A 25554-nucleotide genomic window follows, 5' to 3' on the forward strand; every position below is an offset into this window, starting at 1 on the left:
AATATTGGACATATCATTTTGTTTTTTTTGGGTCAGTCTGAATTTTTTTATTATTTACTATTTTTATTTTTATGGCGGTACGAACCTATACACTCTGGGCAGAAGCTCAGACATTGTGTCAAAGTCTTTAATAGAATTGGCCGCGTTTCTTTATTTTATTTCTTCGTTTTTATCATTAAATAAAATATATAATAATAATTATAATATAAAAATATAAAATATATAAATATATATAATAAAAAATATAATAATAATTAACACCCAATGGCGTGAAGTAAATATAGTTGTGTGTTTTACTGCCTCCTTTCATTTTAGCTGTGAGAAAAATTTGTCACGCAATAGCTGCATGAACCATCAGTGAAGAAGATAAAATAACAAGATTAATATGGCATCAAAATGTATATATTATAAATTACTTATTTTGTATACATTATATTAAACAAAAATATTTAGCTGATAGTAAGGTATAGTGCACATTCACTTCCTTGCTACTAACTTCCGTTTAAGAATATGATTATGGTTTTGGTCGACTTTACCAACTTTTAAGATAATTTATGATTGCACCGATAAATAGTATAAATGCACGCACCCTGAACCTTTAAAGAAGGATCAGATGGTTTTTTTTATGGCTCTGAAGATTTAAGTCAAAGTGTGCATTAAGCTGCAACTGTACCTAATCTTTTATTCCTTCGTTTTTCATAAATATTGCTACGGAAGATCCTCCATGGAGACGCTCCCTAAATATCTCACTGTGAACCAAGGACACCAATGAAGGGAGGGGGCTAAGTCCATCCCCACTAAATTTGAAAATAATTTCATGGGACATTTTCATTGAAACAACACCTTTTTCTAGTATTTTCGTTGTAAAAGCAATTAAACAAAAAATTTCATAAATCAATTTTGTTCCTTCTACATTCTCTTGGATTGGTGCCCCTGCTGTGAACTAGAACCACAACCTGTCTCTTAAGAAAGACACATTTCAGTTGAATTTTTCTTAGAGTGGAGACTCAAAACGTCTGACTACTTCGGTGGTTTAGCTTTGTCTTCCTCCTAACAGTCCACAGAGGAGGCAGGCTGTAACTAGGACTCATTTTGTTGGAACTGAACTGAACTGAATAGATTTATTTACAAACTACATATAAAATCTATGTCTTATAAAAACCCCCAAGGAAAGGCAGCAAATCGCCAGGTGAAAGACGGCTCCAACCCTTTGACTCTCAATAAAAAAAAAAAAAAAAAAAAAAAAATAAAGATCTTATTTCTCATCATGCCTTATCAGAGGCAACATTATAGCATTGCCTAGCATTGGAAATCGGAAGTTCTAGTGTCCTTTTTAAGAGTCAAAAGTGATCGCAGGGCAACTAGCCCCCCCCCCGTGCCCTTTTTTCCCCAAATGCATTCGATAATAATGTTGAGATAGCCATTTTGTTAAAAAAATAGCTCAAAGATCAGATAACAAAAATTCCAGGGTTGACACCTCCCCAAGGCCTTGGGGCAAGCGTTGTAAGTTATGCCCTGGGGACATACATGGTTCTTATGGAAGTGGTGCTCACATAAACTCCAGAGGGGGCTCATTTGATTGGAAATTGAAAGTTCTAGTTCACTTGTTAAGAGTCAAAAGAGATCAGAGGGTAGCTAGCCTCCCCTCCGCACCGCTGGTTTTTTACCCAAACCTATCCGATAACTCATATCGCTGAGCCTGCAGACTACTTGATGGTTCACCGTGGTGTAAAAAACGTAAAGGATGTGGCACTAGACTCTAAAGTCCAAACCGGCGGTGGTGATTTCCGTTTCATGGCCCCTCAACCAGTAAGTGCAATGGGTCTGGGAGCCAGCATCTTTTGCTTTCGCACACTCTTCATGTTTACCTACCCCAATAATAATAATAACTGTTACTTTTGTTCTTTTTATGCTTTTATTATTGCAGTACGAGGAAACGATCATGGTGGCAATCAGAAAATGGCAAAGAAGAAGTCAGCATTCAACTTGACTTGGAAGCAGAATTCCACTTCACTCATTTAATTATGACTTTCAAGACCTTCCGCCCAGCAGCGATGTTTGTAGAAAGGTCTTATGATTTTGGTAATAGCTGGAAGGTAAGTCTGAGCTATTACACTCTCAGCCCCCTTTCCATCTCTCTTATCCTGCTTTCCTCCCTCTATTATACGTTCTTTCTTTAATAAACCAAGAAAGATATCCATCTGTTAGGGGAAATTGAAAGATAAACAAATCTATTCAAAATAGGAAAATTGAAAGATAAACACGTTTATTCATGAATGAATTTTATAAATTTCAATTCTGCGATTTTTCATTCCATTTCAGCTCCATTTTGTTTCACTTTCAGAAAACAAATTAAAAATAAAGGGGATAACGTACCTTGAAAGTTCTCGTCCATTATAAATTTTGTGTGGCCAGACTATTTAGAAGAGATTGGGTGGTCTCGCTATAACTTGTAGAGCTTGGATAAGAGATGCGAATTAATAATTGAAAACTTAAAGCCGACGCTGACTTTCCCGAAAATCTTAGAAAAACCTTTTAACTTATCGTACTCTTTGCCGGAGATCGAAATATTCAGTTTCAAGGAAACTTAGTCAGAGGAAAGAATGAATTTAGTTTTTCTTTTAAATAGAGCAGAATTTTCTTTTTGAAGTTCAGAAAAGGGCCGTCTCTAAAAATGTTCCAGCATACGTGTTAGGAAAACACTAAAAATCAGCTCAAAGGGAATATCATTTAAACAATTTAGCCACTTTCGGAGTTTTAGTAGTATTATAAGCTCACTGACAAATGGGACGTGAAATTCCTTTTGAAAGAAATGCCTGGAAATGTCTTTTTACCCAAATATTCACAGTCAAACCACAAATTTCTGACAGCACTGGATTATGGCTCGTCCCCTGGGAGATTTCGCTAATGCGCCCTTTATCTTTATGATGGATGGGCGACGCTGAAACTCGCAAAGGAAATGGAATCTTTCGAGGAGAGTTTAAAGAGGGGAGTTTTAAGTAGACTGGGATAGAGGAGGAACATACGTAGCTGTGTTGGCCTCAGGTGGCTTGTTGAGTTGTTGTTAGTAGTAGTAGTAGTAGTAGTAGTAGTATCACTATAAGCACTTTTGAATTATCAACACAGTGGATGTGATGAAATTCCACTGGAATTGACCTGGTGACCGCGATTTTTGGATCGACTTATGGCGAACAATGTCCACTGGACTTTAAGGTCAAACGGAGGGAAAAGGAAACGGCAAAATTTATAGGTTATGGGAGAACATGGAATCAAATAGGCAGGCAAAACTTTCCTAGATTTAGATTATGCAGATGCCTTGTGTATCTTAGATAGAATTTTAGCAAAATGAATGGATTTTGGACTTTTTGAGTATAACTAAAATACCTAAAAAAAACTTTGAATATAATTTTTCTCCACCAGAAAACCAAATCCTGCTGTATATCCTGCTTGGCCCTAAACCTGCTTGGCCCTTTAATATCGATGTTTTTTTTATTAAATCAATTAATTTTGTACTGCATATCGTAACCTAATTGTTTAAACGTAATCGACGATCGTACTATTTAGATAAAACATCTTATATAAAGACTAGCAAAATGAATGGATTTGGGGGGGGGGGATTATGAGTGCATGAATAGGTATAAAAATTAATTTTAAGAAGACTAAACTACTTAGACAATTAATAAATGAGGCTGAAGAGGTGAGGCTAGGTAACGAGAAATCCTATCAAGAAGAGCCTTACTTATTTTTTGAGCCTTACTTATTACTTTTTTTGAGCCTTACTTATTACTTTTACTTTTTTGAGCCATTACTTATTTTTAATAAGAAGAGCCTTACTTACTTATTTATTACAGTATTTTTGGAAAGATTGTGCATGCAATGGAGCTTATAAAATAGAACTGACAAAGCGCATTATCTTTATCACGGTTGAAAATAGTTTGGAAGAATAGGAAGATAATTTTGCAAACTAATATTAGAGAATTGAACGCTCTCAAAGGATGAACAGCTATTCTTTCTTAGACTATATCATTTAGCTATAATAGCTATATTATCAGCTTTACTATTTCTTGTTCTGTCTCTTCAACAAAAGTGCATGAACCTTGTTCAAGCCGCAGTGTGACAATGTGAAAAGGGCACCAGGAATTTACCAAATTGACAAGTTTATTTTAAAAAAAGAGTAAAAAAACGAAATTAGGGCGGCAGACAAATCCTTGGGGGAGGGGTCCCTCCCCCTCTGAATCTGCCCCTGCCCGAATTGGATGGGAAGAGGTCATAAGAAAGGATTTAAAGGAAATTGGGACTTCTTGGGACGGTGTAAAGATGGAAGCTTTTAATAGATTTGGATGGAGGAGGAGTGCACGCAGCTATGTTGAACTCAGGCGGTTTGGTGCTGCAATGAGTTTATAGTAGTAGTGATATTAGTAGTCTCTACATTCCAAGGTGGCTCTCTAGGACCTTTACAAGTAGGGACTTACGATATTTTTTTCTCTCGCTTGTGTTTGTGTTTTTCGAACAGGTGTCGTTTTTTTGGGGGAGGGGAGATTTGGGTAGCGAAAAACTAAGAAATTGGTGGTGCTTTCCCTATAGTCGCTTTTGGATCATGAAAAAGCCTTATAGGAGGGGTAAAGAGTGAAGCTTTGAATAGATTAAGGTGAAGGAGAAGGGTTCGCAGCTGCGTTGGCCTCAGGTGGCTTGGTACTGTGATGAGTTGTTTGTAGCACTTTAAGTAAACAACATACATAAAATTACAGAATAACATAAGTAAACAAAAAGAAAAATATTTGGTTAATTTATAACGGCTCAAAAGTTAATAAAATTTATTATGAAAATAAACGACGGATATTTCAAACCGATGTTCAGTGCCTTGAGCTACATTCAGCGTCTCAACTTATTAATTTAGCAGGGAGGAAAATAAGGATTAACTGTGACTTCGTGTTGATAAGCCTCGATATTTACTCTTCAGCAAAAGGACCATATACTAATTTCCGTGGGGCTGCCCACTTTCAAGAGTTAAGTGCACCAGATAACCTTCTTAATGCATAGTTTATTGCCACATATGGCCCGAAGTTTGCCATGCATGGCGTAAAGTGGCGTAGTATGTTGGAAATTTTGTATTAAAGTAGATTTGTTTTGTAAAGTGGTTGTTAATTTGGCCCTTGGAGGGGATATGGGGTACGGTCTTAAGAGTGATTAAAACTAGGGTAGGGTTTCCTTAGAGTTGGCCTGAATAATTATATGAGGCGTTCTCTACTGGTATAGATTAGAAGCTTAAATAATGTTGTAGAGAGGCGGAATACAAATAAGGTTATTTTTATTTGACTCACAACAACAATACAAAGATTTGGCAATATATAGGCCACTGGGACTATTCGTCCACAGCATAAAACGAAAACTTTTATCTTAGTAAAAAGTGGTAATTCAAAACTTCGCATTTTGCATTTTCAGTCTTAATATTTTATTCTACTAAAATCAATTTTTGACTTAATTGGTCAGCTTACTACAATTTGACACTCATTGTGTGTGGACCAAGCGGCATATTTGGACCAAGCGGCAGAAAGTCGTGGCTGCTTGCTAGTTTATAGTAACTATCTATGCATCGAGAGCGTCGGGCAGGAATTTAATTAGTTTGTGCAAGTAAACAAGGTAAATGTTCTTTAAAACCTTTTTGTCTTTTTTTAGCTCTTTTCAAAATATTTTTAGTATCTAACAGTAATTCTCCACAAATAAAAGAATCAGGTGACCGTGGTGGCCATTGGTTCTTTTTATCCAATCAACCCATTATCCTGAAAATTATTATCCTTCTGTCGTGTTGGCCAAAAATGATAAAGGGAGTCTACATTATAAGATATAAAATTAAATAAGGTATTACCTATGCCACACCCGGTACTTCTCACGACAAGATTTTTATGTTTATTGATTATAATTAGAGACTGAATATGGTATTTTTCTAAAAGGTATCATTGCGAAAGATTTTGCAAAATCCCATCTACACGATTCCAGATGGCAAAGTCCGGTTCTGTGAGCCTGGATACGTGTGAAACGTAGTGGCGAGATGTGATACGGAATTTGTCGCTACTCATCGTAATCATAGGAGTCACAAGGGGGAGAATGTCCGTCCTCGTTTGAAGCAATATGTCAGTTTAATTATGTATCAACAGTAGAAAATGAGGAATAGTCCCATTTAAATCCTGATAAAATAAAATAAAAAACTCATGGTTGCACATACCCCCTACCCTTTTTGAAAGTTTTTGTAGTGGTCCTCTTGCTCGTTGTGGCATAATCGCATGGCAACCGTGCCTGGCAAGAGGACCTAGGCGGTTATGTGAGAATCTAAATTTTGGAACTTGCGAATTTTAAGATGCGCCACTGTCGATATAATAAAATATTCGACGATGTAATTATCAAGGAAATATTAAGATGCGTTTCTTTTTGCCCGTTGACAAACAAAGAAAAAGAAGCAGTGTAAGGAAAAAGAAAGAAACAAACTGAAAAACATAAATAAAAAGCATTCAAAAATGGCTAAACCTAATTTCAAAGGCTTTTAATGTGTTTCTTTTTTTTCAAACGTGCTGCTTTGGCTAGGAGTGCATAAAGCTACATTCAGGGATCTTTAAATATCCCGAGATATTTTTTGTCTCAGTCTATGTCTCAGTAGTGGTGTTAAATCCGCCACAGGACTGTTTGAAATACAATCTTTCATTTTGGGCTTAATTTTTCTACTGTCCTAGTAGTGCACCTGACAATAGTGCATAAGATGATACCTGGTAGTCTCTAAGCTACATCAGGGCTTCAAATTTTGACATATAAAAATGGCTTTTTTGTATTGGCATTGAAAAAAGTTAAAAAACAACTAAGTTGAACACCTACATTTTGAAAATACGTTTTGCCCTCCCCACCCCCCTGCCTACATGTTTGCTAATTTGACGCCTTTGAGCTAAATGTAGGCTAGTGTAGCATTTTTTTCCTGTTCTTGGCTGGTGATTCGTATAGCAGTGGTTAATATGCCTCTGCAAGCCAAAGCAGTGATTAAAATGCCCAATAAGAATACTTTCCAATTTCCTGCTCGTTTTAGAAACATTTTAGATACTTCCTTTTTTTATTTTGTTGAAGTTTAAAAAAAAAATATTTACAACATTGTATCTATTAGGTTTTTGAAGAGGAGAGGGCTCGAATATTGAAATGACTAGTGTCAAAGAATTTATTTCTAATTTTATTTTAACTTTGTTTTTTTTTTCTTTGTTACACTGCTGCTTTTTCTATGATTGTACGGCTTCCTTCTCAGATACGTGCTTTATTTTTTGGCTTGTCAAAATATTCCTACACATATAAGCAATAAAGTTATTTGTAACATACCTATTATATACTCGAGGAGGGATGGGGTTAGAATACTGAAAGGGTTAAGGTCGAGGAAAAAATTTCTAACTATTTTTACTCCGAAAAATACCGTTATCGGACCTATGATTGTGCATCTTCCTTCCCAGGTTCATAATTTTGTCTCAGTTTGTTGAAATAATCCAACACCATTAAACAATAAATTTATTGGAACTTTGCCTATTTAGTGCATAAGGAGGAGGGGGCTATAAAGTAAGAAGAGTGCATAAAGAGGAGGGAGCAATCAATTCAAGGAGATTGCTTTTAATTTTATACTCTTATTCTAGCTATACCGCTAGTTTGCCTATGATTCTACCACCTCTTTCCCAGATACGTCATTTTGTTTGGCCACCTCCTTCCCAGATAAATCATTTAGTATGCCGAAATAGTTTCACATACGTAAACAATAAGATTATTAATTTGAACTTCAATGAATGGGAGGTAGAATACTGGAGTCGTTGATTTTGTCGCCTCTTTCCCAGATACGTCATTTTGTTTGGCCACCTCCTTCCCATATAAATCATTTTGTTTGCCGAAATAATTCCACATACATAAATAATAAGGTTACTAATTTGCACTTCAATGGAAGGGAGGTAGAATACTGGAGTAGTTGATTTTGCCGCCTCTTTACCAGATACGTCATTTTGTCTGGTCACCTCCTTCCCATATAAATCATTTTGTTTGCCGAAATAATTCCACATACATAAACAATAAGATTACTAATTTGCATTTCAATGGAAGGGAGGTAGAATACTAGAGTAGTTGATTTTGCCGCCTCTTTCCCAGATACGTCATTTTGTTTGGTCACCTCCTTCCCATTTAAATCATTTTGTTTGCCGAAATAATTCCACATACATAAACAATAGGATTACTAATTTGCACTTCAATGGATGGGAGGTAGAATACTGGAGTAATTGCTTTACCGCCTTTTTCCCAGATACGTCATTTTGTTTGGCCACCTCCTTCCCAGATATATCATTTTGTTTGCCGAAACAATTTCACATACGTAAACAACAAGATTACTAATTTGCACTTCAACGGAAGGGAGGTAGAATGCTGGAGTAATTGTTTTATCGCCTCTTTCCTAGATACGTCATTTTGCTTGGCCACCTCCTTCCCAGATAAATCATTTAGTATACCGAAATAATTCTACATACGTAAACAACAAGATTATTAATTTGCACTTCAATGAAAGGGAGGTAGAATTCTGGAGTAGTTGATTTTGCCGCCTCTTTCCCAGATACGTCATTTTGTTTGGTCACCTCTTTCCCATATAAATCATTTCGTTTGCCGAAATAATTCCACATACATAAACAATAAGATTACTAATTTGCACTTCAATGGAAGGAAGGCAGAATACTGGAGTGATTAAAGTAGAAGAATTTATATTTAACTTTACTTTAATTTCGTTTTTTCTTTTTTATACCGCAATTGTTACTATGATTGTTCGGCTTCCCAGATACGTTCTTTAGTTTTCGGCTTTTCGAAATACTCCCACGCATATAAACAATAAAGTTATTAATTACACCTACTTATGTACTTTAGAAGGAGGGAGGTTCTAGAATATTGAAAGGCTTCAAGCATAGGAAAATAATTTTGACTATGGTTTTATCTTAAATTACCGCTATTTTGCCTATGATTGTGCCACTTTCTTCCCAGATATGTCATTATTTCAGTTTGCTGAAACAAAAGATTGTTAGGAACTTTCTACTTTTTTGGTACCTAACGAGGAAGGAGGTTGGATATTGGAGTCGTTAAGGTTGAGGAGTTAGCTTTTAACTTTATTTTAAGTTTTTTCTTGTCCTGGGTTATAATGCTACTTTGTCTGTGGTTGTGAGACCCCCATCCCATCCCCCATCGTCATTTTGCTTGGGCTTGCCAAAATAATTTCACATGGGTAAATAGTAAGATTATTGGGGTAGTTACGCCTATTCGTCACTTAAAGAGGAGGGAGCTAGAATATTGGAGCTGTTAAAGTTGTTAATCCACTTTTGACTTTATTTTAACATGCTATTTTCTTTTTTTATGCCGCTACTGTTACTTTGAATGCACGGCCTCCCTCCCAGATATGCCCTTATGTTTTTGACTTATAGCAAAACTCCTACACATATAAGCCTATAAGCAATAAAGTTATTACCAACATTTTGCCTGTTATATACTCGAGTATGTGTAGGGGGTTAGAATGCTGAAAGGGTTACATTCTAGGAAAATACTTTCAACCATATTTTTCTCTATAAAAATACCACCACTTTGCCTATAATTGTGCCACTGTTTTGCCAGATAAATCCTTTTTTTTAGTTTGTTGAAGTAGTCCACTGTAGGTGAAATTATTCAAAATTTTGTAACTATTTCTTACTTAACGAGGACAGAGCTAGAATATTCGAATCGTCAAAGTCGGAGAGGTACTCTTCTATTAAACGGACTCTTTTATCTACGGTAATGCATGCACGTGTGATGAAAACAGGTTTACAATGCCTTCTGGGATATAGACAAAGGCAAGAACTGTATTTAAATTGTTTTTTTTGGGGTTTAGGAGGGAGATAGGTACCTAGGTTAGGTTAGGTTACGTATTTAATATATGGTATGCTTTGCCCACCCACCCCCCCCCCACCCCTAATGTGCAAATATATAGCCCAAATTTGTTTCTAAACTATTATATATTCCTCCTTTTTTATTTTATTTCATTAGTATTAACCAAACTTGCACTATATAAAAGCGTCCGTTTAATAGAAGAGTACCGTCGGAGAATTTACTTTTTCCTTCACTCCCATCAAGTTTTTTTTTCCTAGATATACCGCTACTTTGCCTATGATTGTGCTACCTCCTTCCCTGGAGTACCTAGAGGACCGTCAAGAAACTTAACAGATGTTGTCTGCGAATCTCGATATTCAGGAGTAGCGCCATCTACTGAGGGAGAGGTAAGATTTCATTTATTTTTAAAAGTTGATAACTTGTCAGCTATGACCGACGTTTGATTTTCTGACAATAGTGATGAAAAGTATTTTAAATACAATAGAATGTGCTGAAAATCTTAGACAACACTGCCTTTCTATTCATAGAATTTAACCAATGAAAATGTCTAGAGAAAAAAACGGGTATTATATTTCAACAAGGCAGTGGATAAAGACAAAACTTTAGATTATAAAAATCTTAATATTTCGCCTCCTGTCAAGGAGCCTTTACCAACGGGAAAAAATGAATGAAGCTAAGTCAAACACAACAGATAAAGAAAAAAATAAATAAAACTCACATCTTAATTACTTCCAATATCACTGAACCAATATCAATATCATTTCCAGTAGAGTGATAGTGGAAATAGCACGGATACGCAACACAGAGTGACAGGTTAGGTTGTTTCCGCTGCTACCCCTCTTTTTTTCTATATTTTAATTTGTTAAATTCTGTACAATAGAATGGAGTATAAAATATATTTAAGTGTTTCAGAATATATTAAATGTGTAAAAATTGCGTAAAAATTAAGTTAAATAAAGTGTAATCTAATATTTCAAAATAAATTGAATGTTCAGAGAAATACATATTAATGTGAAGAAAATAAAATAATTTCTAATTTTTATTTTAAAATGTTAAATCAGTAAAATAGAAGAAAAACTAAATAAAAATCATAGATTAAATAAAACTGAGAAGCAAGAAAGAAGAAGAAGAACATATGTTTGAAATTTACTCAAAACGCGACAAAATGTCAACAAAAGGACAAATTGCTCTAAGCGAACTACAAATGATTAACAAGTTTTTTAGGGGGAGACAGAATTGGGAAAAAAAAGAAGGTGTTTTTATCCATTATGAATAAATGAAATTCTATTTCTTGTTTTTAACGAGATTGTAAACGGAGTAGTAATAAATGGAGGAAAAAAAGGAAAAAGAAAAAAAAAATCATAATGAAATGCAATGCAATATACGCGACAACAAAAAGGAAGATCTTCTAGCGAATCAACTAAAACAAACAGGTGGGTATAGTCTAGTTTGGTGGGTAGAATCTGGTTCGGTGGGTATAGTCGGGTTTTATGGGCATACTTTAGTTTTGTGGGTCTAGTTTCGTTTGGTGGGTATTTTCTTCATCGGTGGGAATATTATACTTTTGTAGGGATAATCTTTTTCGGTGGGGAGAGTCTTCTAGGGAGGGCATAGGCTTGAGATTCATGTAGATTATTGTTGGGTTGGTATAGTCTGGTTTGGTTTGTATAGCCTTGTTTGGTGGGAATTGTCTAGTTTGGTGGTTATAGTTTGGTTTTGTTGGTTTTTTCTTGTTAGGTGGGTATAGTAGGTTTGGTGGGTATATTCTGGTTTGGTGGGTATAGTCTGGTTTAGTTGGTATAGTAGGTTTGGTGGGTATAGTCTGGTTTGGTGGGTATAGTCTGGTTTGGTGGGTAGGCTATAGTCTGGCTTGCTCACAACTTTACTCACACTTTACTCACACTTTACTCACAACATATGAATTACACATTAATTAGACATTACAAAACAGAAAAGCTTCACATTAAGAAAACAAAATAACACGTGAAAATCATGGCTCGCATGAAGCGAACTTTTAAATTTAATTTGTCCTTCTATAACAGTGGTAAGAGGATCTGTTGCTCTATATCTTGTGGTTACTGTGGAATTTCTGGCCCAAGGTGAAAGATTAAGCTCGTTTTTATATATTCTCATTCAAGGTTTCATTTTTCATATCATTTTTATCAGAAAGATGGTTGGGGTGAATCCTTTCCTCTTGCCCCCCCCCATCTTCAACCCCTCCTTGTGCTCATATATGTACTGATTCATATTCAACTATTTAAGTATATTTCATAGGTGATTTATTATTAAATATGATTCATTTTATATATTTTTATAGTATATTTTATTTAAAACACAAAAACCACATGAGAGAGAGAGAGAGAGAGAGAGAGAGAGAGAGAGAGAGAGAGAGAGAGAGAGAGAGAGAGAGAGAGAGAGAGAGAGAGAGAGAGAGAGAGAGAGAGAGAGAGAGAGAGAGAGAGAGAGAGAGAGAGAGAGAGAGAGAGAGAGAGAGAGAGAGAGAGAGAGAGAGAGAGAGAGAGAGAGAGAGAGAGAGAGAGAGAGAGAGAGAGAGAGAGAGAGAGAGAGAGAGAGAGAGAGAGAGAGAGAGAGAGAGAGAGAGAGAGAGAGAGAGAGAGAGAGAGAGAGAGAGAGAGAGAGAGAGAGAGAGAGAGAGAGAGAGAGAGAGAGAGAGAGAGAGAGAGAGAGAGAGAGAGAGAGAGAGAGAGAGAGAGAGAGAGAGAGAGAGAGAGAGAGAGAGAGAGAGAGAGAGAGAGAGAGAGAGAGAGAGAGAGAGAGAGAGAGAGAGAGAGAGAGAGAGAGAGAGAGGATAGAGAAAGATGGAGTGGAAAAGAGAGAGAGAGAGGGGGGCGGGGATAGAGAAAGATAGAGAGGGAAATAAAGAGAGAGAGAGAGAGAGAGAGGTACTGCGATAGAGAGAGCATGATAGAAATAGAAGGAAAGAAAAACGTGCAGAAAACACAAGATTATTCCTAAACTATTGAGTTGTTTGTATATTATTTTTAGGTAATCTTCAGAGTTTTACCTCCCAATCTTCAAATCCGGGATCCTTACGCACCAGAGGTGCAAGACTTGTTGAAAATCACCAATTTACGTGTCAACTTCACCAAGCTCCACACTCTTGGTGATGACTTGCTAGACAATCGCCTAGATATTAACCAGAAATACTACTACGCTGTTTATGAAATGGTTGTCCGTGGGTCATGTTCATGCTATGGTCATGCGTCAAGATGTCTCCCTTTAGATGGCTCTGATCTACAGGAAACTGATATGGTTCATGGAAGGTGCGAGTGTACGCATTTTACAACTGGTTTGAACTGTGAGAGGTGTGAAGATTTTTATAATGATTTACCATGGAGACCAGCCGTAGGAAGACAGTCAAATGCTTGCAAGCGTAAGAGAATGGCTCTTATTCTATTGAGAAGCTTGTTTTATTTGTTGAAGTGTATTAGCTAGTAGGCATACTGTATACCCTTAAGCCCTGTTCACACTTATGTTCAGCTTGACATCTATTTCTAACCATCATTAATTTGGTCCAATCCAGACTGCTTAAAAAAAAGAAAGTAAATTGTGATTGGTATATAATCATTATGCCTAGATATTGATGTCTGGCTAAGCACGCGCGTGAATGGGGCTTTACCTGATTATTACGTTCATTTGATAAGTGACTTCGTAGTAAAATTCGGCAGTAAATTTTGAATATTTTAGTATTTTTTTATTTTGGTACCAACCTAAAGGTGAAAGCCTCTACTTCGTTTTGTCTCTAAATCAGTGGCGGATTTAGGCCCCCCTAATGTAGTCTAAAGTAGTGTAATTTACTTAATTAACGCAAGTTACCGTTAATTAAACTTGCTCCTGACACAGGTTTATCGGATCAACCTATTTTGCGCCCCCCTCCCCTAAAAAAAATTCTGGATCCGCCCCTGCTCTAAATAACAAGGAAAAGAAAGGAAGAAAATGGCTCTTATTGTATTGAGAATAAGAGACTTAACTACTCAATTAAGCCTTTGACTTAAACAGGTGAATAGAACTGTCAATTTCCCTTCTAGTGAACATGCGAAATTATCCACAGGGAATATGGGACGAGTTTTCCAGGGAGGGGGATTTCAGGGGAATTTTCTTGCGAGTATTTTCAGCGGTGTTATTTTTCTGCAGGGGGGGATTTTCTGGGACGAACCGCCTAGACCCGTGTAAGGACAGTACTTGTAAACGCAAGATAATGACTATTATTCTATTGGGAAGCTTAATTTAGCCGTTGAAGTGTATCAGCTAGCTGCCGTACTTTGTACGCTTACCTGATTATTGCGCTCACTGAATAATTAGCCTCACACTGCAAATCTCAATAACCTTTCAAATATTTTGAGTATTTTCTGTTTTGATTTTAGTGTCAAGGTTGGGGTGAAAGCTTATTCTTAGTTTTGTCTCTAAACAGAAAACTTTATAGAACTTTATACACACTGATTGACAGCAAATGTAAATAAATATAATAAGCAAATGTGAAATTCCTGTTAGTTCTGACGAAGATTAGATGGTTTTTAAGGTTCAAAGTCCAATTGGTTTAATTGATAAAAACAAGAATATATATATACTTAAAATCTATTGTTTAATGACAAAACTCGCGCCGAGATAAAAGATTCTTCACTAACATGCAATACCACTGCTGTTTCTCTTTTCGAAAATGCACCATAACTCAGTGAACTTTAATAATATAAAATAAAAATATATAAAATAAAATAATATAAAAATATATAAATATATAATATAAAATAAAAAATATATAAATAATATATAGAATTTTTTAATATATAAAATTCAGTTAACTTTAATAATGGTGTTTCTCCTCTCCTCGGGCTTGCAGCCACCTATTTAAACTAAAAAAAAAAAATTAAATTAAAAAATATTAAATCTTAAAACTATCTACCTTAGATTATTTTTAAATTTTTATCTTGAAGTAAGTTTGTTTACCGGTCAGTTGTCATCAAGATTGTATTTGAATAGAGAAATTGCAATTTATATCTCTTGTAATTTCAATATTGTAGATGGGGTTTAGGTTGCGCAAAGACACAAAACCTTATAAACTACTAGTGCAGTTATGAACCGTTTCAAAGACCAAATTGGGCTTTGAAAAATGTTGAACCATTCCCGCCACGAAATGTTTGTCCGATTCATAAAAATGTAACAAAAATGCATATAAACAAATTTGTAATGTATTTTTTTAAATTATTTTTGTCCCCCCTCCCCCGAAAAAATATGGCCAATGTGACTTTTCACAGGCCAATTAAAAAAAAAAAAGTCTTACCCAAAAAATAGAAATGAATTAAAAGAAGACTCGTTGCTAGTTTTGATTTTAATGTTGGGCCTGGTACAAAAATTTCTCATTTTTTACCATTTACTATTCTTTAGCTAGTTTACCATTTACCATTCTTTATCAAAAATCTTAGTCTGAAAAAAAATAATACAACCCAAACATTTCCTTTGGCTTGGCTGACTCAAAATAGATAACCTTATAGTCTAATCTTCTATAACCTTCCAATTTTCTATATAATCTGACTGTTGATCAGAATAGAGGAGAGGGAGGGGTATCTTTAGCATCCTCTACTTTCCAAAATTATTGGCCTTTGACCAAATTGGCCTTTTAATTACCATGTTGGCCTTTGAAAAACGTTGAACCATTCCCGCCACGAAATGTTTGTCCGATTCGTAAAAATGTATCCATAATGCATATAAAATTTTTTTTAATGTATTTGTTTAAATTATTTTCCCCCCGCCCCCCAAAAAATCTGGCCAATTTGACTTTTCAAGGGCCAATTTAAAAAAAATAAGTCTTACCCATAAAATAGATATGAATTAAAAGAAGATTCGTTGATAGTTTTGATTTTAATGTTGGGTCTGGTACAAAAATTTCTCAGGATGTCTTTGATATGCTTTAGCATTGCTTTATGCTTATGCTTTATGCTTTAGCATTCTTTATGATTCCTCTTGCATGCTTTAGCATAGATCTTATTCGTATTTTAGAATGAACGACATATTCAAACAATTTTGAAAAAAAATGCTAGTGACACAAATTTTGTTTTGTTATTTTTAGTAAAAAACCCTTAATTACTGTTATTTAATTGTTATTTATTAATAATTGTTTTATGGAGAATCTTTGTGATTCTACCTAAAGAGATCCTGTGTTTCTCCCCCTTCGTTGGGTACTCTTGTTGCTTTCATATTTAATAACACCCCTGGTAATTATATTTTTAAAATTTAAACTTGCCCTTAACTTTGCTTAAGCTGGTCAGGGGTAAATACACCTAGAGACCCCTTTAGAAGTTTTGCGGAAAACACGGTAGGTCTAACCTCAACCTCCTTCCCATTTACCTCCCCCTTTCTCTCTCCCTCTTTTTCTATCGCTCTCTCGTTTTTTTATCTTAATAGTAACTTCCTTAATCCTTAATAGTAACTCTGCCCTTTTTTTTTTCTTAAGTAAGCACATAAACAAGATTATTCCCTTTGAGGCAAGCAGGGGCATAGGCGGGCATATACTAAAAAGTGCAAAAAAGGTTAATTATATGAGAAATAGCAGAAAAAGTAAGAGAAATTGAAAAATGTTGTGTTGATTTGGGGATGGTTATTATCCCCAAATTTGGTTACTGTATTCAAATTTAGTTATTTTTCAAATTTGGTTATTATATTTTCACCTTGTCTTCTCAAGGAAGTGGTTCTATACCAGTAATTTTCCTTCCCGTAGAGTCCTTTCCTCTTGTTGACCTGACATGTATCTGAGTACGATATTTGAAATTCTCTGTAGTATAAAAAATACTACAGTCTCCTGCATCTTCCTCCTGTCTCCTGCATCTTCCTCACTGCACTTTTCTCATTTTTTTTCTTGTAGTATCTTTTTTTTTTCGTGCGGAATGTTCCCTCTGTCTCTCTCTCGTTTTTTTCTTTCTCTCTGCCTCCCATATCCTGCATCTTCTTCAGTACACTTTTCTTTTTTTTTTCCTTGCGGTATCCTTTGTTTTTCTTTGTGGATAATTTTCTCTCTCTCTTTCTCTGCCGCGAGATCTTTAAAAGACTATTGGTTTAATAAAAATAATCGTATGCAAGAGCCTTGGTGCATTAAGGAAGCATTATTTAATTTACTCTTATTTTCTTATATTCTCTTATACTCTTATTTTTTATATTCTCTTATACTCTTATTCTCTTATACTCTTTTTATTCTCTTACTATATTTATACTCTTTTCTTATTCTCTTACTATTTTTATATTCTCTTATACTCTTATTCTTATACTCTTATTTTCATATTATCCAACCAGATGAGTTTCATTGTTTTTGCCTTTACTAAAACTGCTTTCGAATATTTATTATAAAGCAAGGTATCTTATCCGGGAAACAGTTTTTTGGCAACTTCTAAACTTCCGTTGTCGCATCGTTGAAAGCTTGTGAGTTCTCTCTTATCATGGAAATCTACTATCTTGGATTGATATTTCTTTCTTTCTTAGATTCATTTTTGCGCTGTTCATTAGAATCTGGAGGTATCAGGCATCTAGAAAATCTTTTAGCTTGTCTTTAATGCTTTTTTTATGTTTTTTTTCATGCTTTTTTTAATGCTTTTTTAATGTGTTTTTTTTTTAACATAATGAAGACTGACTTGATTAAATGTTTTGATGATTTAGACAAGCAGAAGGTAAATAATTCTGAACATTTCAAATTACAAGATTAAGGTCTGTGAGACACAACATGACAAGGATATCAAGGCGGGGAAATTTATTGGCCGCAAAATCAGAGGGAAAATTAATCATTAAAAGCCGGCCGCTTGTTTCGTTTGGGACTGCCACATATCCCCCTTACTCTTTTTGGGGGCTGTTAAGGCCTTTTGAACTTGCTTGGCCTTATTTTAATTCAGGCTTCCTATAATTGTTTTTTCCAATGAAATGTCTTTTGATTCTATAATTTATAGCTATTTTCATGGCTCCGAGATTGTCATAAAAATGATTCCAAGCGATTCTTATGGAGACAGTGGGCCTTTGGGGCCTGAGCCTGGACTGAGTTTGGTGAATCCGCTAATAGCATAAATGGAGTTTTCTTTATTAATTTAGCTTGGGTATGGGGGGGGGGGGGATATTCATATTTTACAACAGGGTTAGTGGTCCAATGTTGATCTGAAAAAAAAAATGGTTTTGTAGGTTTTTAAGCTCACGGAACTTATTTTCTAGGTTGCAACTGCAACAGTCATGCAACATCTTGTCATTTTGATCCTGTTGTTTTTGAGGCAACTGGTCAAACAAGTGGAGGTGTTTGTGATGGATGTCAACATAACACAATGGGCAGGCAGTGTGAGCAGTGCAAACCGTACTTCTACCAACAACCCGGAATGGATATCCAAGATCCGTCTATTTGTGCTGGTAAAATTTTTGAATTTCATTTTAACTTTTCTTTCAACCTATTAGAGATTGTTCCTTTCGAGTTTTGCCAGAAGCTTTCATCAAAAAATCGTAAATTAGGTAAATTATAGAGAAAATTAGAAACTATAGTATAAGTTGTTTTTTTTTTGGGGGGGGGGCTTGCATCTGTTTCACTGATAAGTCTTATACGCTAGACTCCAATCTTCAGTCAAGCTATATCAGGAATTCCAGAACAAGTTAAATTTTCCTATGGGCGATAAATACGATAAGGAAAACATTGAAATGTAGAGTTATTAAGAGTTATTAAGACAGTTATTAGTTATTAAGAGTAGAGTTATGTAGAGTTATTAAATAAGGCTCTACATTGAACATAGAGTTATATTTCATGTAGATAGCAACTACAATTAAGAAATCAAAATTCCTTGTATTAATATAAGGTCTTTGGCAGTAAGAGTTCTAACTATGTAAAATAAGGTATCAGGATTGGTTGGGTCGGGGGAGGAGTGTGGCTGCTGTGTTGGCCTCAGGTGGCTTGGTGCTCTTATGTGATGTTAGTAGTAGTAGTGCAAGGTCTTTGAAAGGTAGCCCCCTTAAGGCAAATAAAATCTAAAGAATAAATGCAAGAAGGTAGGAAGGATTGAAATTAAATATCATCAACTCTACCTTCTGGGTAGGGTGTTGGAACGGGCTTCAATGCAATACTTTGTTTTTATCTTATATTCTCGTCATTCATTCAGCTTCCTTTTTCTTGAAGCGTGATAACGTTAAAAAAGATAATTAACGTTTCTCAAACTAGTTTTTTTATATCATTTTGCATTGCCGTCATTGCTTAATCTTTGTTTAGAATTCGTAATAACGTAAAAACAGAGAAATAACATTCTTCAGTGTAATTTTTTTTTGTTAGCACACGATTCCATCATTACTTAATCTTCCTTTTCCAAAAAAAAGTCAGAGAAATAATGTAAAAAGTTATTTTTCTTCGTTCCATACCCGTAAATTAAAAATTATGTTTAGCTAATTGCAAAAGACGCTAAATATAGAAATTTCCTTTCAAGTGAGCCCTTAAACAGCTCTCTATGATATTTCAGTGCCCCGCCATCAATGGAGGAAAATAAGGAAAGAAAAGAGGAAATACCAGGACTACTCACGCAAAAAAGTTACTTTTTTTGGTATTCAAGCCGTGGGTCTCTTAAGTTTCATGTATAGGGTTTTCAGCCGTGGTGATTCACTGGTATACTTTTTGTTTCAATAAAACTTCATTTTTTTAGGGATTTCGGGTTATTCATCGAAACTCCCATAAAATAGTTTTTGAAATTATATTTTACTATTAAAACTAATCAAGATAATAGTTACCATTCTTGAATCTATGATAATTCAGTGCCCCGCCATCAATGGAGGAAAATAAGGAAAGAAAAGAGGAAATACCAGGACTACTCACGCAAAAAAGTTACTTTTCTTGTTGTTCAAGCCGGGGGACTCTTAAGTTTCCTGTATAGGGTTTTCAGCCGTGGTGATTCAATGGTATCCTTTTTTGTTTCAATAAGACGTCATTTTTTTAGGGATTTCGGGTTATTCATCGAAACTCCCATAAAAGAGTTTTTGAAATTACATTTTACTATTAAAACTAATCAAGATAATAGTTACCATTCTTGAATCTATGATAATTCAGTGCCCCGCCATCAATGGAGGAAAATAAGGAAAGAAAAGATGAAATACCAGGACTACTCACGCAAACAAGTTACTTTTCTTGTTGTTCAAGCCGGAGGACTCTTAAGTTTCCTGTATAGGGTTTTCAGCCGTGGTGATTCAATGGTATACTTTTTGTTTCAATAAAACGCCATTTTTTTTAGGGATTTCGGGGTATTCATCGAAACTCCCATAAAAGAGTTTTTGAAATTACATTTTACTATTAAAACTAATCAAGATAATAGTTACCATTCTTGAATCTATGATAATTCAGTGCCCCGCCATCAATGGAGGAAAATAAGGAAAGAAAAGAGGAAATACCAGGACTACTCACGCAAAAAAGTTACTTTTCTTGTTATTCAAGCCGGGGGACTCTTAAGTTTCCTGTATAGGGTTTTCAGCCGTGGTGATTCAATGGTATACTTTTTGTTTCAATAAGACGTCATTTTTTTTAGGGATTTCAGGTTATTCCTCGAAACTCCCATAAAAGAGTTTTTGAAATTATATTTTACTATTAAAACTAATCAAGATAATAGTTACCATTCTTGAATCTATGATAATTCAGTGCCCCGCCATCAATGGAGGAAAATAAGGAAAGAAAAGATGAAATACCAGGACTACTCACGCAAAAAAGTTACTTTTCTTGTTGTTCAAGCCGGGGGACTCTTAAGTTTCCTGTATAGGGTTTTCAGCCGTGGTGATTCAATGGTATACATTTGTTTCAATAAGACGTCATTTTTTTAGGGATTTCGGGTTATTCATCGAAACTCCCATAAAAGAGTTTTTGAAATTACATTTTACTATTAAAACTAATCAAGATAATAGTTACCATTCTTGAATCTATGATAATTCAGTGCCCCGCCATCAATGGAGGAAAATAAGGAAAGAAAAGAGGAAATACCAGGACTACTCACGCAAAAAAGTTACTTTTCTTGTTGTTCAAGCCGGGGGACTCTTAAGTTTCCTGTATAGGGTTTTCAGACGTGGTGATTCAATGGTATACTTTTTTGTTTCAATAAGACGTCATTTTTTTAGGGATTTCGGGTTATTCATCGAAACTCCCATAAAAGAGTTTTTGAAATTACATTTTACTATTAAAACTAATCAAGATAATAGTTACCATTCTTGAATCTATGATAATTCAGTGCCCCGCCATCAATGGAGGAAAATAAGGAAAGAAAAGAGGAAATACCAGGACTACTCACGCAAAAAAGTTACTTTTCTTGTTGTTCAAGCCGGGGGACTCTTAAGTTTCCTGTATAGGGTTTTCAGCCGTGGTGATTCAATGGTATACTTTTTTGTTTCAATAAGACGTCATTTTTTTAGGGATTTCGGGTTATTCATCGAAACTCCCATAAAAGAGTTTTTGTAATTACATTTTACTATTAAAACTAATCACGATAATAGTTACCATTCTTGAATCTATGATAATTCAGTGCCCCGCCATCAATGGAGGAAAATAAGGAAAGAAAAGAGGAAATACCAGGACTACTCACGCAAAAAAGTTACTTTTCTTGTTGTTCAAGCCGGGGGACTCTTAAGTTTCCTGTATAGGGTTTTCAGCCGTGGTGATTCAATGGTATCCTTTTTTGTTTCAATAAAACGTCATTTTTTTAGGGATTTCAGGTTATTCATCGAAACTCCCATAAAAGAGTTTTTGAAATTACATTTTACTATTAAAACTAATCAAGATAATACTTACCATTCTTGAATCTATGATAATTCAGTGCCCCGCCATCAATGGAGGAAAATAAGGAAAGAAAAGATGAAATACCAGGACTACTCACGCAAAAAAGTTACTTTTCTTGTTATTCTAGACGGGGGACTCTTAAGTTTCCTGTATAGGGTTTTCAGCCGTGGTGATTCAATGGTATACATTTGTTTCAATAAAACTTCATTTTTTTAGGGATTTCGGGTTATTCATCGAAACTCCCATAAAAGAGTTTTTGAAATTACATTTTACTATTAAAACTAATCAAGATAATAGTTACCATTCTTGAATCTATGATAATTCAGTGCCCCGCCATCAATGGAGGAAAATAAGGAAAGAAAAGAGGAAATACCAGGACTACTCACGCAAAAAAGTTACTTTTCTTGTTGTTCAAGCCGGGGGACTCTTAAGTTTCCTGTATAGGGTTTTCAGCCGTGGTGATTCAATGGTATCCTTTTTTGTTTCAATAAAACGTCATTTTTTTTAGGGATTTCGGGTTATTCATCGAAACTCCCATAAAAGAGTTTTTGAAATTACATTTTACTATTAAAACTAATCAAGATAATAGTTACCATTCTTGAATCTATGATAATTCAGTGCCCCGCCATCAATGGAGGGAAATAAGGAAAGAAAAGAGGAAATACCAGGACTACTCACGCAAAAAAGTTACTTTTCTTGTTGTTCAAGCCGGGGGACTCTTAAGTTTCCTGTATAGGGTTTTCAGCCGTGGTGATTCAATGGTATACATTTGTTTCAATAAAACGTCATTTTTTTAGGGATTTCTGGTTATTCATCGAAACTCCCATAAAAGAGTTTTTGAAATTACATTTTACTATTAAAACTAATCAAGATAATAGTTACCATTCTTGAATCTATGATAATTCAGTGCCCCGCCATCAATGGAGGAAAATAAGGAAAGAAAAGATGAAATACCAGGACTACTCACGCAAAAAAGTTACTTTTCTTGTTGTTCAAGCCGGGGGACTCTTAAGTTTCCTGTATAGGGTTTTCAGCCGTGGTGATTCAATGGTATACTTTTTTGTTTCAATAAAACGTCATTTTTTTAGGGATTTCGGGTTATTCATCGAAACTCCCATAAAAGAGTTTTTGAAATTACATTTTACTATTAAAACTAATCAAGATAATAGTTACCATTCTTGAATCTATGATAATTCAGTGCCCCGCCATCAATGGAGGAAAATAAGGAAAGAAAAGAGGAAATACCAGGACTACTCACGCAAAAAAGTTACTTTTCTTGTTGTTCAAGCCGGGGGACTCTTAAGTTTCCTGTATAGGGTTTTCAGCCGTGGTGATTCAATGGTATACTTTTTTGTTTCAATAAAACGTCATTTTCTTAGGGATTTCGGGTTATTCATCGAAACTCCCATAAAAGAGTTTTTGAAATTACATTTTACTATTAAAACTAATCAAGATAATAGTTACCATTATTGAATCTATGATAATTCAGTGCCCCGCCATCAATGGAGGAAAATAAGGAAAGAAAAGAGGAAATACCAGGACTACTCACGCAAAAAAGTTACTTTTCTTGTTATTCAAGCCGGGGGACTCTTAAGTTTCCTGTATAGGGTTTTCAGCCGTGGTGATTCAATGGTATACTTTTTTGTTTCAATAAAACGCCATTTTTTTTAGGGATTTCAGGTTATTCATCGAAACTCCCATAAAATTGTTTTCGAAATAACATTTTGCTGTTAAAACTAATCAAGATAATAGTTACCATTCTTGAATCTATGATAATTCAGTGCCCCGCCATCAATGGAGGAAAATAAGGAAAGAAAAGAAGAAATACCAGGACTACTCACGCAAAAAAGTTACTTTTCTTGTTGTTCAAGCCGGGGGACTCTTAAGTTTCCTGTATAGGGTTTTCAGACGTGGTGATTCAATGGTATACTTTTTTGTTTCAATAAAACGTCATTTTTTTAGGGATTTCGGGGTATTCATCGAAACTCCCATAAAATTGTTTTCGAAATAACATTTTGCTGTTAAAACTAATCAAGACAATAGTTACCATTCTTGAATCTATGATAATTCAGTGCCCCGCCATCAATGGAGGAAAATAAGGAAAGAAAAGAGGAAATACCAGGACTACTCACGCAAAAAAGTTACTTTTTTTGTTATTCTAGCCGGGGGTCTCTTAAGTGTCCTGTATAGGGTTTTCAGCCGTGGTGATTCAATGGTATACTTTTTGTTTCAATAAGAAGTCATTTTTTTTAGTGATTTCAGGTTATTCATCTAAACTCCCATAAAATTGTTTTCGAAATAACATTATGCTGTTAAAACTAATCATGATAATAGTTAACATTCTTGATTATATTATAATTCAGTGCCCCGCCATCAATGGAGGAAAATAAGGAAAGAAAAGAGGAAATACCAGGACTACTCACGCAAAAAAGTTACTTTTCTTGTTGTTCTAGCCGGGGGACTCTTAAGTTTCCTGTATAGGGTTTTCAGACGTGGTGATTCAATGGTATACTTTTTTGTTTCAATAAAACGTCATTTTTTTAGGGATTTCGGGTTATTCATCGAAACTCCCATAAAAGAGTTTTTGAAATTACATTTTACTATTAAAAATAATCAAGATAATAGTTACCATTCTTGAATCTATGATAATTCAGTGCCCCGCCATCAATGGAGGAAAATAAGGAAAGAAAAGAGGAAATACCAGGACTACTCACGCAAAAAAGTTACTTTTCTTGTTGTTCAAGCCGGGGGACTCTTAAGTTTCCTGTATAGGGTTTTCAGACGTGGTGATTCAATGGTATACTTTTTTGTTTCAATAAAACGTCATTTTTTTTAGGGATTTCAGGTTATTCATCGAAACTCCCATAAAATTGTTTTCGAAATAACATTTTGCTGTTAAAACTAATCAAGATAATAGTTACCATTCTTGAATCTATGATTATTCAGTGCCCCGCCATCAATGGAGGAAAATAAGGAAAGAAAAGAGGAAATACCAGGACTACTCACGCAAAACAGTTACTGGTCTTGTTATTCAAGCCGGAGGACTCTTAAGTGTCCTGTATTGGGTTTTCAGCAGTGGTGATTCAATGGTATACTTTTTGTTTCAATAAGACGTCATTTTTTTTAGGGAGTTCAGGTTATTCATCGAAACTCCCATAAAATTGTTTTCGAAATAACATTTTGCTGTTAAAACTAATCAAGATAATAGTTACCATTCTTGAATCTATGATAATTCAGTGCCCCGCCATCAATGGAGGAAAATAAGGAAAGAAAAGAGGAAATACCAGGACTACTCACGCAAAAAAGTTACTTTTCTTGTTGTTCAAGCCGGGGGACTCTTAAGTTTCCTGTATAGGGTTTTCAGCCGTGGTGATTCAATGGTATACTTTTTGTTTCAATAAGACGTCATTTTTTTTAGGGATTTCAGGTTATTCATCGAAACTCCCATAAAATTGTTTTCGAAATAACATTTTGCTGTTAAAACTAATCAAGATAATAGTTACCATTCTTGAATCTATGATAATTCAGTGCCCCGCCATCAATGGAGGAAAATAAGGAAAGAAAAGAGGAAATACCAGGACTACTCACGCAAAAAAGTTACTTTTCTTGTTGTTCAAGCCGGGGGACTCTTAAGTTTCCTGTATAGGGTTTTCAGACGTGGTGATTCAATGGTATACTTTTTTGTTTCAATAAAACGTCATTTCTTTTAGGGATTTCGGGTTATTCATCGAAACTCCCATAAAATTGTTTTCGAAATAACATTTTGCTGTTAAAACTAATCAAGATAATAGTTACCATTCTTGAATCTATGATAATTCAGTGCCCCGCCATCAATGGAGGAAAATAAGGAAAGAAAAGAGGAAATACCAGGACTACTCACGCAAAAA

At 35.0% G+C, this 25554-nt stretch overlaps 1 protein-coding gene across 1 annotated transcript in view; it reads left to right on the forward strand.

Annotated features, from left to right (window-relative positions):
- The window catches only part of LanB1 (laminin subunit beta-1), a 233786-nt gene that overhangs the window by 67792 nt on the left and 140440 nt on the right, over positions 1 to 25554 (forward strand). The window contains exons 4-7 of the mRNA XM_089102239.1: positions 1928 to 2096; positions 10158 to 10286; positions 12907 to 13294; positions 18103 to 18291. Of these exons, the coding sequence (XP_088958365.1) occupies positions 1928 to 2096; positions 10158 to 10286; positions 12907 to 13294; positions 18103 to 18291 (875 nt within the window). The remainder of the gene's footprint in view (positions 1 to 1927; positions 2097 to 10157; positions 10287 to 12906; positions 13295 to 18102; positions 18292 to 25554) is intronic.

The sequence above is a fragment of the Artemia sp. Qi Xiang Cuo genome, chromosome 16, assembly GCF_049724085.1.
Source record: "Artemia sp. Qi Xiang Cuo chromosome 16, ASM4972408v1, whole genome shotgun sequence".
In the NCBI taxonomy this organism is placed as follows: Eukaryota; Metazoa; Arthropoda; class Branchiopoda; order Anostraca; family Artemiidae; genus Artemia; species Artemia sp. Qi Xiang Cuo.